The sequence below is a fragment of the Hylaeus volcanicus genome, chromosome 5 (genome assembly GCF_026283585.1).
Source record: "Hylaeus volcanicus isolate JK05 chromosome 5, UHH_iyHylVolc1.0_haploid, whole genome shotgun sequence".
NCBI lineage: Eukaryota > Metazoa > Arthropoda > Insecta > Hymenoptera > Colletidae > Hylaeus > Hylaeus volcanicus.
Window position 1 is genome coordinate 2,304,479 of NC_071980.1, and position 11,487 is coordinate 2,315,965.

An 11,487-nucleotide genomic window follows, 5' to 3' on the forward strand; every position below is an offset into this window, starting at 1 on the left:
ACACCTAGCCTAGCAGGTGTACATGCAACTTGGTCTACCTACACAGTCCCGGGAACTTTGCAGATCGTTATCTACACACGACGCCCGGCACAGCCTAAAGTACATTAGTGGAAAACCACGGGAGATGTACGAGTGCGCACCGAATATTGGGGGCCGAATGAATTATGCACCGTTCGGGAACGAGGGCTGCGAGTAACGTCGGCTCATAATGGAACCGCGCCCGATATAATTTACTGGTATTTAGGTTCTCCTATAATACGTTTGCTCGTTAAGTTAATCACGTCCTTCGCTGTTGCACTTTGTAATGCGTGCATATCGCTAGAGGCTGCAGTGAGCAGAACGCAAAAATTTTAAATTGTTGCCATTCGACTTGTGTAAAATCACTTTAAGTAAGAGAGTGGTGAAATGTATTCCTCGAAGTCTCAAGTAAGAATACGTTAAAGAAAAGTGCATCAATTCTCCATAACTGCACGTAACTCTAAAATCACATACCAATCGTACGCATCATTATCGATTACGACTCCAAAACAATACCAATGGCTCACAGTCAATCAATTTGCAATAAGGATTATGCAATTTCTCGCGATGGTACGTATCCCGAGTAGCAATCAGCAACTAGCCAGCAAGCACAGCGCGAAGCACGGTTACTTCAAACTAGGCTCCTAACGCGACTGTCTACGTCAAACGCAGGAGAGTCCGATCCAGGATCACGTATCAAGCTTCATTTTGATAGTTAGCGAAACACGTTCTGCCACTTCCGAAGACAGCTGGAAATCGCGATACGTGGGAGTCGTAACCGCGCTGCGGGCCGAACTGAACCGTATCGAATGCGACACCTACACCGCGGAAAGTGCCACCCCTAATCGTGTCCGTGTGCAACAAACGAAGAGGGCGTCGAATAATAGCAACAATACTTGGCTGAATTCGATGCAGATCGGCGACGGTGCAAGGATGCTCACGGGCACGCCACCTCGGCCTGGAGCTGCAAATGGTTTCGCAAACTCTGTAACCTACTCATTTCGAAGTTTCCCACGAACGACGGGGGTGGCTGGGAGTGATAAACTCGCGACAGCCGCAACCAAATATTCGTGGAATGACAGATTGCAGAGAGGATTGGGTTGCTATAGTAAGAGGGAGATTAGACATTTTTTTTTTTTTTTTTGGTGTTAGGAAAAGGTTAAAAACATTTATCGTGGGACCCAACATGGTGACCCTTTCTTAGTTCCAGATGGATACAAGGGCATTCTCAAAGATTACTTGTCGAATACTTATGGGACTCACTGTAATTAAATTTTTCTTAGCACATTGATTTTAGAAAACAGTAATTCCGAATAAATTTTATTTTAATTTTCCCAATTTTATTTTAAAACATACACGTTTAGCGTTTTATGTGAAATGTTTGGAACAAAGGCTCCCATTTCGTATGAGTCTCGCCTGTATTGAAATCGAATTGGACCCTGAGCCGTCCCGAATAGCATCGCCGTGGGGAACTCAATTAAAGTTTTAAAATCAAAACGATAGTTTCCACATCTGGCGAGCGATCGCGCGCTGGAATATCGGCAAAGAAGGGACGCGACAACCCGTGGAGTTCTCGTCGAGGCTGATAAAGATTATATCTGGAAAATGCGGTTAGATTAACGTGCTCGCGGCTTCAAGAACTCTGTAGATTATTCACCGGCAAAGTTCGACCAGTTAAATGGTCTGGCACAACTCCGACTCGAAGGAACAATTATACTTACACGTTTCCGATGGAAATTACGGATTCGAACTGATTTACGATATCGATAAGAAGGGGAAAGGAACGTATTGAATTCCGCTCCCTTTCGACGAATAAATTACGAGGTAGTTTGAGGAATCTGCTTTGCAAACTCATGAAAGCGTAATAATTGTTGGTATAATCGCGAGTCAGAGCGAAACGAAAAATGGGAACTTTGAATCGATGATTAATAATAACAATCAACGTGACTTGGGTGGAAGCGAAAGACTTTTACATCTTCGTGCCCAGAGGAGCTATTATTAGAGTTAAGGAATGAATTGAAAAGATGCAATTGAAGACCATTGAAGTGGACGTTAGGGAACTATCTTCTGAAACATAAAATCAAGATTAACATTATTGATAACAGCTATCTGAAAGTTCTATAATAGTAGAAAATCATACCTACTTTTAAGCAATAAAATGCAATAGTACCTCGGAGGGTTACCGGACCAAAAAAGAATGGAGAATGGCGAGACGTATCCACTGATAAGACTAACAGAAAGACAGAGAGTGCGCTAACAGAAGCAATTTTGAAAGTTTTATCAACGCAAGAACAAACTCCTAGAATAAGTATAGCATATAGCGAATATTTACACGAATATTCCCTGGTGCATCGTGCAACCGCGAATCCATAGAGAGAAATCGGCAAAGTTCTCGCACAGAATATATGCATTTCGCGAATATCGTGTTCCACCACGAGAAATTTTATGCTGTTCATTGAATCGCAGTTAACCGCGAGTCCAACGTTTCGAGTTTGGATCACTTGATGCTGTCAAAGTTTTAATTCCAATAAATAGTGGGAAACGTTGCTGTTACCTAAAGCAGATTATAGGTGTACAGCGACGAAAGTATTGGCACAGTTCGGTGCATAAACGTTTACAACTATTGAAAATGTTCGTATATGTTCTAGTCCACGCGTAGATAAAATAGATAACGTGGAACTAGGAGTAACACTCAGGGGCTGTAGTTGTATTTAATTGTAGCTACAGTACGGGCTTAGCGATCCGGAGTTACCCTAGCTATAGGAGGCCCAGCAAGTCCCGATAGATATACACGTGAATGTAAGAGACTGTACACAGAGAATATACTGATAATAAATGAGAATCTCGATCGTAGAGACACTAATCGATCCCAGTTGCAACTTCGCGATACCAGTCGTGCGCAATCATCCACGGTTCTAACCTGCGTGGAAACATGCCAAAACTGAACAAACTCCTGGCAACGTCAATCATCGCGGATATCAGGGAGTGTGCGTGGGTCGCGAACGAGATATATTCTTGGTTGGGCGATATCGAGCACCTGTCATGGAAATTCCCCACGAAGACCGCGAAGGACATAAATGCTATGGAAGTTGTGAAGGAGCACAATGGAACCGCGGGGGAATTCTATATTCTTCTCCTGGAGCTGGCTTACGACAGGTTGTTTAGCCCTTTCGTCGTCCCGTCACATGTTTGCATAAATTTGCCAGGAGTGCGAGGAGAAAGCATTTTTCTCGTAGATCGTCCAATATGCGAACCATCGGAAAAGGCTCTATTGAGATGTCACCAACTCGGTGAAGGTTGCAGACGCGATTCAATTAGACGTGCGTTGGGTGAGCACGTACCATCCCCAAAGGAGACGTCCAGACCTTTTTGGGGAAAACCTATCCAGGAACCTTCGATGCACTTCGTTGCTTCCACGGGGCTGTTTCCAATTGGTCGGCTCGTTACTTTCGTTTCGACGGTGAAGGTTAAGGGATAGTAGGTTTCATGGAGGATTATTTAGGGTTTAGGATCTTCTTAAGGGGGATTCCAGTGTAACAAGTTCAAAAAATGTTTCATCCAGTTCGCGAAGAACGGCTCAATGTCCGATACGATATTTTATACGTGTATTTAATTCGATAGAATTAGCGACATTATTTTAATTGTAACGTTTACCGAAGTTCGCGATATTAATATCACAATCGTTCATGAGAAACACGATAACCTCGAAGGTTTCAAACTTCGCATGAAGATTCGGAGTAAGTTTCCACAAGAATTGTTAACTCCAACAGGAAAGTCAAGTTTATATCAGGAAAACTCGACGAGATTTATGGTGCACTTTCGGAGTTAGATGAAATTATCACGATCCCTGTTTAATTTGCATACTTTCCACTTCGCATATAAATTATATATCAATAATTGCACAAATCAGTCATACGAAGAAAATTGAATTCAAATAAAATCGAAATAAAATTCCAAACACGTTAAAATAATATTCTAAGTAGCTTCCATTGCAGGATGCACTTCGTTCTACGCCTAATGGTGGAATTCATGGACAAGTATCCCTTCGTGGATGATTTTTTCAAAGAAGTGACGTACGTCAAACGACCAAGTCAGATTTCACTGGCTAGTTTGTTGCGGCTTGTTTGGGACCGCCTGAAGACTATACCAGAATCGATTTCCCGTCACATGGTGAGTCAAAGCGCACGTTAACCCTTTGCGCAACGCGAGTTTCCGCATATTTCGTTTCGGTAGCCTCCATTTCGTTCGTGTAAGTTTCGGTTTACGTCATGTGTCTATTTCACAAATTATAGCGCGCTATTTGTTTCATTAAACGTAGTTAATATATCATTTGGACGCGAACTTTCTTGGGTAATTAATTCTCGACGCAATAAATTTATTAAAACAGAGAACAGTTTAAAGCGAGGGAAAACTATTAATGAAAAGATTAATCCTGTGAAAGAAGTTTAAACCAACTTTGGTAAACTTGGCTTCATACGGGGAAGTTGACACGACTGTGGAACAAAGTTACGCTAATTATAAAGCGCTTGGATGCCGTTCGAGAAAATCGAGTCTCAAACTATTCCATCTAAGACATTTTCTCGGAGACATAATGCTTCACCAGGAAACCTTCATTCTTTTCTCCTACGTTAATTCGCGTAATATAGCAAGATGTTCATAACGTCTCGCTCGACGTCTACCGAACTACTTGCGCACGAGAGGAATCATCAGAGCTCATTCATAGATAACAGAATCCATAAACTGCGCGCCCTCTGTGTTGATTAATTTTCTGAAATATCTAGTCTGAAACGCTCGACGCTGCGCATTACGCGATATATATATATGTAATACGGATCCCATTTCGCGGTGTAACGTAAACTATTCAGCATACCGACGACGTCTCATATAACGTAATATCGCCAACCGCAATCCCGCGGTTGAACGAGTCATTCATAAATATAGTATATGTCTCTAATGATCACTCGAATCCGCGATAAAAGCTGCTACTCGAAGGCGCGAAAGGCTGCATTATAAAAGAAATATAGCGGATGGGGGATGCTCTGCGGAGAAATGCAAGTTGAATTAGGTGGAGGGTGGAACAGAAGGGATGAAAAATCGATGACGTGAAAAGTGGAAGGGAAATGGTGGGAAACGGGCCGAGGGTTGCGAGAGACAAAGAGAAACGCGCGAGCGATTCGAGGATCGCGCGTACGTCGGCGAGGTCGTAAAAATTTCCATACCGACTCTCGAGGAAGCTCCCGAAAAATAGCAGCACGTCAACAGGTGAAGAATAGGGAGGACGAGGAGGTGCGGGACTGCTTCGCGCCCAGAATATCCCGAAGTTGTCAAGCGGGCGGCGACGTGAACTATTGCGGGAGTTGCACTCTGGCTGGCGAGGCTGTCCTCGAAGCGATAAAAGCGATCGAGCGCGTCTTCGTCGAGAACAAATTAATATCCGACGCCGTCAAGGAAAGGTACGATTCATATATAATACAAGGGGAACCGCTTAACGGTGCCACGTCGAGTCGTTCGCCCATTTCGCGAACTGAAAAGCAAATCGGGGGAAAATTACACCGGTCTCGCCGAGAGAAGAAACTTGTTGCGCGAGATGAAATTTCGAGATTTCGCCGCGACGCGCAACCTCTAGTTTTTTAACAATTTTAGTTTAAAGTAACCTTCGATGTCGAAACTAAGTGACCGGATGAACGTCACGTATAAATAAAAAGAGGGTAGCGAAGTTTACACGTTGCCATTTTCCTTGTCAAAGAAGAGAAGTGTTTTCCCTGCAGAGACGAATGCAGGATCGACATTTACGCGAGAACCCAATGGTCTGTGATGGGCAGATTGACGAAAGCTATAGGAACGGACGTTGAAACAGCGCTCGTGAGAATGCGGGAGAGCAATCGTTGTGCGGAAGCCAATAGACGTGATCACGAGGAGACTGTTCGAGATCTGCGGGCAAACTTGTCGCGGCAGGAGAAACGGGCGGACGTTCTGCAAGCTAAAAACTCTGGGCTGGAGGATATGCTGGAAAATGGCAAGTTTCTCTTCCTAATATCCCATTACCATTACATTTCTAGCAAAGGTTCCTTTCGCTCCCTCGTTCGTACTTTTGTTTCGTTAGTAATTAGCGACAGTTTTCGACAGTTTCCTAGAGGAATGCCTCGCGAGAAACAACTTTCATATCCCTTATGAAAGAAAACGTCACGATCGAGGCATTTCGCGTTGAAGGCGAAGGGTTCACACACGATACAAAAAAGAAAAGAGAAACTTGGACTCTCGAAGAGCGCTATTGCGGACTTTCTTACCCCGCGTCGAAATTATGGTGAAAAGAAGCGTGGAGAACGTCCAAAGAAGCTTTCGCCACAAGACGAGCGTAAATTGCTCGGAGCGGCTTTCAACTCCGCGAAGTCTGTAAAAGACATAGAAAACGAGTGCAGTTTTAGTGTTTCGAAAAGTACCTCTTATCGAAGTATCAAAGTCCACGTGTTGTAAAAAGTAGGGCGAATTTTGCGTCGGAATGAAAAGATGTTCGCGAAGACAACTCTCCAGCGATATCAAAGTTAATTAATTAAACAATGCGCGCGATCACGTGGAAATTAAATTAACTTTCGTTCGTCCAAACGTTTCAACCTAATAGTCTAGAAAGACCTGCTCAGCGCCGAAAACTTCAATAACGTGTAAACATGGAAGAATCGATTCCGTTGAACGTCCAGAGTGGAAGATCCTCTTAAGAGCTGTCCATCACCATCGGGGAGGCATCTCGATTCTTCTTGCCGCTTCTTCTGTCTCACTTCATCAATCTTCGCTCTAGTCTTCCCTTCCCCACCATCGTCTTCTTCTTTTCTTCTTCCTGTTCTTCGGTTTTAATAGCCTGAATCGCAACGTAAGGTTCCGTGCCGGAACTTTCTTTATCGATCGAATTCCCAAATAGCCCTGGGACTTGGTCGGATACTCACGGTTGCGCGGAATTAGGTAGGAAGTTTCAGGTTACGCGAATAGATACGTAACGTTGGCTCGAGCGGAGCGTACATATGGGAATGATCGCGGTCAAACAACGTGGGGGGAAATTCGACTGAGAGATTTTTTTTCACAGCGCCGGGTCGCGTTCGACAGGTGTATCTTGTAATCGATGGGCTGCGATTTATGATCGTTTTGGTAACGGATAGAGAATCGAAGAGATATTCTTTTTCGAGCATCGCGTTGCTCTGATAACAGAGGCAATTTTATGTTACGGCGCTCCAATTGAGTGGTTGAGTTTCGCTGAGTATTTGAATCGAGGGATGCATGATTTGAAGTATATCTCATCATCAATTATTTTGTGTGGCGGTGTGTATGTAAATAGGTAATTTAAGGGAAAGGGACCTTTGGGATCATCTAATATTAAATATTTCAAATTTGATCGAGAGTTGGTTCACAGCGAAGGAGGAGCTTGAGAAGGCGAGGCAAAGGGCCGTAATCCTGGAGGAAGAAAATGAGAATTTGGACGAAACTCTTAAGGATGCTCGCAGGCAGATATCGGATCTAAGTAAGTAAAAAAGAAATAGCGTGAACACGTGAGCTATCGTTCTTCTTAAATGAAATACTCTTTATTGAAACGTATGCACGGAGTGACTCGAAACATACATCGGTCTCTCAGCATGCGAGATTTCTAGCGAAATTTGACAAAGACAAGCGAATCCGGTGCGGAATAGTCTTATTTTCGAACATTCATTGCAGCCATCGGAAATAACATTTTGCAAAGTCAGACGGGAGCGTTGGTCGAGAGCAAATTGGAGCTCGAGAAGACCGTGATCACACTCCGAAAGGAAGTCGTCGACAGCCGTGATGCACACCTTGAGACAGAACGACGTTTCCAAGCACTTCTGAACGAATCAAGGGAGGAAGCCGATTCGGTGAGTCGAGCTTGCGACCGTGTGAAATGTTTCACCGTATCTCGTATCTCCCTATTATTTTGTGTTCTATCTAAAATGCACTTCAAAACACAGTTTCTTGTTTGGCACTAACTTTAAACACTTCCTATTATTACTTCTGTTGATACTAAAAAACTAAATACGTATGAAAATTAATTTTTAGTTCCTGTGTATAAGAATGATGTCGAGTGTAACTCGACACAGGAGTACAAAGGGTGAAGCAGTACTCATCGATAAACTTCAAGATTATTATTTAATGCTTAGTGCTAGTCCTGTATTAATTACGTTGATATTCATGTATCGCTTCTTATGTATGGTAGCGTAGTCGTGCACACAAGATCGTGCCAAGATAGACACAGTAGGAGCGTGCATCCCTGAGCGTGCCTTGTTTTGATATAATTATCCTTGCTTGCCTCCGTTTATTTATTTAACGCTAAGGATGACTGACTAATTGGCAACTGATTCCTCGCCTTAAGAGGAACAATATAAATTAGGTTTACATACTCTATACACGTAAATTTCTAATTTCTATTAGCATGTATGATAAATTTTCTCTACAACAAAATGACGCTCTTATCGTTACACCATTAATTTTTTACGAAGTCTCTTCCGTTTACTTTCCTAATGCACGATTCCTCTCGAGGGATACGACCGTGAAAATTATTTTCACACTCCGAGCGCATAAATAAGGCGAAGAAAATGGAAGGAATTTTATCCGTTTCAACGGATTCGTTCCGACTAAGTAACTGGCTGTGCGGGCGACTTAATTTATTCCAAGACCTATCGACGCATTCGTTTCGCCTATTTGCGGCACCTGGCCGGTGATTAATTAAACCTATTCACTGGTTGCTCCGAACAGCGTGTTAACGATGCGAAGACGATAGAAATTGCCCGCTGTTCAAGCTATCGCCTCTCCATTTAGGTGATTCCGTCGGTCGTGAATTGACTCGCTACTCGATTAAATTAACTTATGCGAGTCGATGGGGGTATTCGAGATTCCGAATCATCGCCAATTATAACGCACGTTATGGCTCGAAACGTATCAGTAGGAATTCCACCAAAGAGTGAAGCTAATCCGCTTTGGAAATCACTCGATAATCCATTATTGGGTTGTTTGCGATCAGTTAATTATTAAATTGTCCGTGCTCATGGGCACATTGGAAACTAAAACCTCGATAGTTGCGAATTCTCACACAACCGTACACACAGAGTACCATAAATCGACTTAGAGCCCAATGTTAGCCGCTATAGGAGGTTGCTTACCTTTAGAAAGTTCCTTATTTACCCTGTGGTCTCGGATACTCGAAAGTTTATTGCCTCGTTGACAAAAGCGCCCAGCTTGAGCTCCTTTCAACCGCTCCCAGCACTGTTTACCATCCAGTTTCTTAAGATTGTTCATAATCCGATAAATTGTTAACGAAATGTCCGTGTGTCCCATGGCACACGACCAAGTTTTCATTGGACGAACATTCCTCCTGCTTACCTAACATCATCTAGAAATGAAACACCTCTCATCTAATTTATTTGCTAAATCGAAGTTATCGAAATTTGGCGTATCGAAGCTCCCCTTTTCTGCGAGCGTCAAGGAAGGGGTCAAACTTCTCTCACGGACAGTTATATTCACTGTTAACCCAGGAATATTCCGTGTTGTCCTCCCGCGGGACAACCGATGCTGCATGATCGATCTCCATCGTTCCCAATTTGGCAGTTCCCGTGAGAGTTAGCTCTCGCGAGGTTGCTTTTCCGTAGACCCTACAACCACTTGAGAAGAATGGCGGCGTTGTCGAAGTCTGAACAGTGTCGTTGATGTCATTGTCCGCAAGGTCGATGGCTGGGCTTTCAGGATCCGCAGGGCGCTGGCGTGCATCCTGTTCGTTCTTGTAACCTTTATCGATTCTTAAACGCGTAATGAAATCTTCGTAGAGGAGAGCGTAGCAGGAAGTACCTTATCGTGCCACGTTGTCTTCATGCAAAAGTGTAGCGGTAATTAAACTAATTAATATTATATATTTTCTCTGCTATATAAACATAACACGATAGCAAAGGTTCGCTCGTCCCATTAACGAAAAATGATAATTAATACGGGTTGATATTAATGTAAATTAACGATGAATACTTTAAGAGGTAAAGTAAAATAATAAATATGCAATGCATTGTAAATATGCGTACCTAATTATATATTGATTATTATTTTTCATTGTATGCAGGTATCTCGCGAAGTCATTTGTATTTAATTTTTATAATCGCAAGCTGTATTACATACAGTCTGTCCCATAAATAAAAATTGTCTCTATTAAATGACAGGTTCGATGTTTTCAAATAAATATTTCATTACAAATATAAAATTGTGTGATTACGCATACTTATGTGACTGACTGTATATTACGTCCTTTCGCTATTTGCTTTCAGGTGAAGAAGGTAAACAAAAAAGAAATCGAGCGACTGCAGCAAGAAATTGCATCGTTACGTTTGGCGAACCCGACTCGGGAAGATAAGGAGAGAGTCAAAAGCACTCCCGATGATATTTCCAGCAAAGAATGTCACAAAGAGACGATAGTGAAGCCGGAGGATGATCCAGTTGCGGACATGACGCGGCAATTGATTACGAATCGTGAGAAAATCGAAGTGCTCACGCGACAAAACGAAAGGCTATCGAAGACTTTGAGTCGGCTAAAGGAGTATCGCTTAACGGCACAGTCGATGTCAAATAGCTCGAGAAAATGAGGGATCGTCGATGATGGAACCCCAGTTTTCACATAGCCATATTGGAAATGGTGATGAATAGATCAGTACTAAGAATAGAGATGACTTCTGTTAAAAATCGGTTAAGTAAAGTCCACAGATTAACTTTCTATTCAAGGACATATTCGATTTAATTTACATAAATTTCTGTATTCAACATCGTAACACTAGGTGTCAATAAAAATTCATGACTCGCCTAATACGTATTATTATACTGTTTTTAAATTAAAAATCACCCAAGAGACAATTTAAAAGGATTTATTGATATTGTGGTAGCAGTAGAGATTTCAAAAAGTCATAAACTACAAATTGTAACAAAGGTTGCAAATATTCCTTTTTCAAAAAATAATAACCCTTGTACAGTGCAAAAGAGGAGAACGTTACCAGTCATATAACGCGATTGGTCGAACCGTTGATGCGTAGCATCCGTTCTCGATCGTGATTGGCCGCATCACTGGACCGGAACGGGTGGTCAACCGTGACGGGTAGGAGTGGGGGTTGAGGGGTATATATACCCCTAATTTTTCAGGAGCTGCTCATTCGAGTCCCTGCGACAACAGCGACGACATGGAGTTCTTCAGGTCTTTCCTTCGCGTCATTGGACTGTTGGCACCTGCCAAGGTAGACTTCATCTCTGAACTACCTCTGGAGGTATCCCAACTGATCCTTCGCAAGTTAGATACCGAGTCTCTCTTGTGTGCTGCTCAAGTTTCGCGCAAGTGGCTGGACGTCTGCAGCTCTGACAAGAGCCTAAGACAGTCTGTGAGACGCCACAAGCGACGAAACAGGAAAAGAATGCAAAAAGCTTTTCTAGGTAGAGGTGCTGCTGAACTAC

At 42.8% G+C, this 11,487-nt stretch overlaps 2 protein-coding genes across 2 annotated transcripts in view; both read left to right on the forward strand.

Annotated features, from left to right (window-relative positions):
• Positions 1–5,074: 5,074 nt before the first annotated feature.
• On the forward strand, positions 5,075–10,828 carry LOC128876881 (tropomyosin Tod p 1.0102-like). Its single transcript, XM_054123680.1, has 5 exons — positions 5,075–5,471; positions 5,787–6,034; positions 7,418–7,525; positions 7,717–7,892; positions 10,320–10,828. Exons 2-5 carry the CDS (start codon positions 5,833–5,835, stop codon positions 10,632–10,634), a joined length of 801 nt encoding a protein of 266 aa, XP_053979655.1. The 5' UTR covers positions 5,075–5,471; positions 5,787–5,832; the 3' UTR covers positions 10,635–10,828.
• Positions 10,829–10,947: 119 nt separating this feature from the next.
• The window catches only part of LOC128876882 (uncharacterized), an 816-nt gene continuing 276 nt past the window's right edge, over positions 10,948–11,487 (forward strand). The window contains exon 1 of the mRNA XM_054123681.1: positions 10,948–11,466. Coding sequence (XP_053979656.1) covers positions 11,220–11,466 — 247 coding nt within the window. The 5' untranslated portion in view covers positions 10,948–11,219. The remainder of the gene's footprint in view (positions 11,467–11,487) is intronic.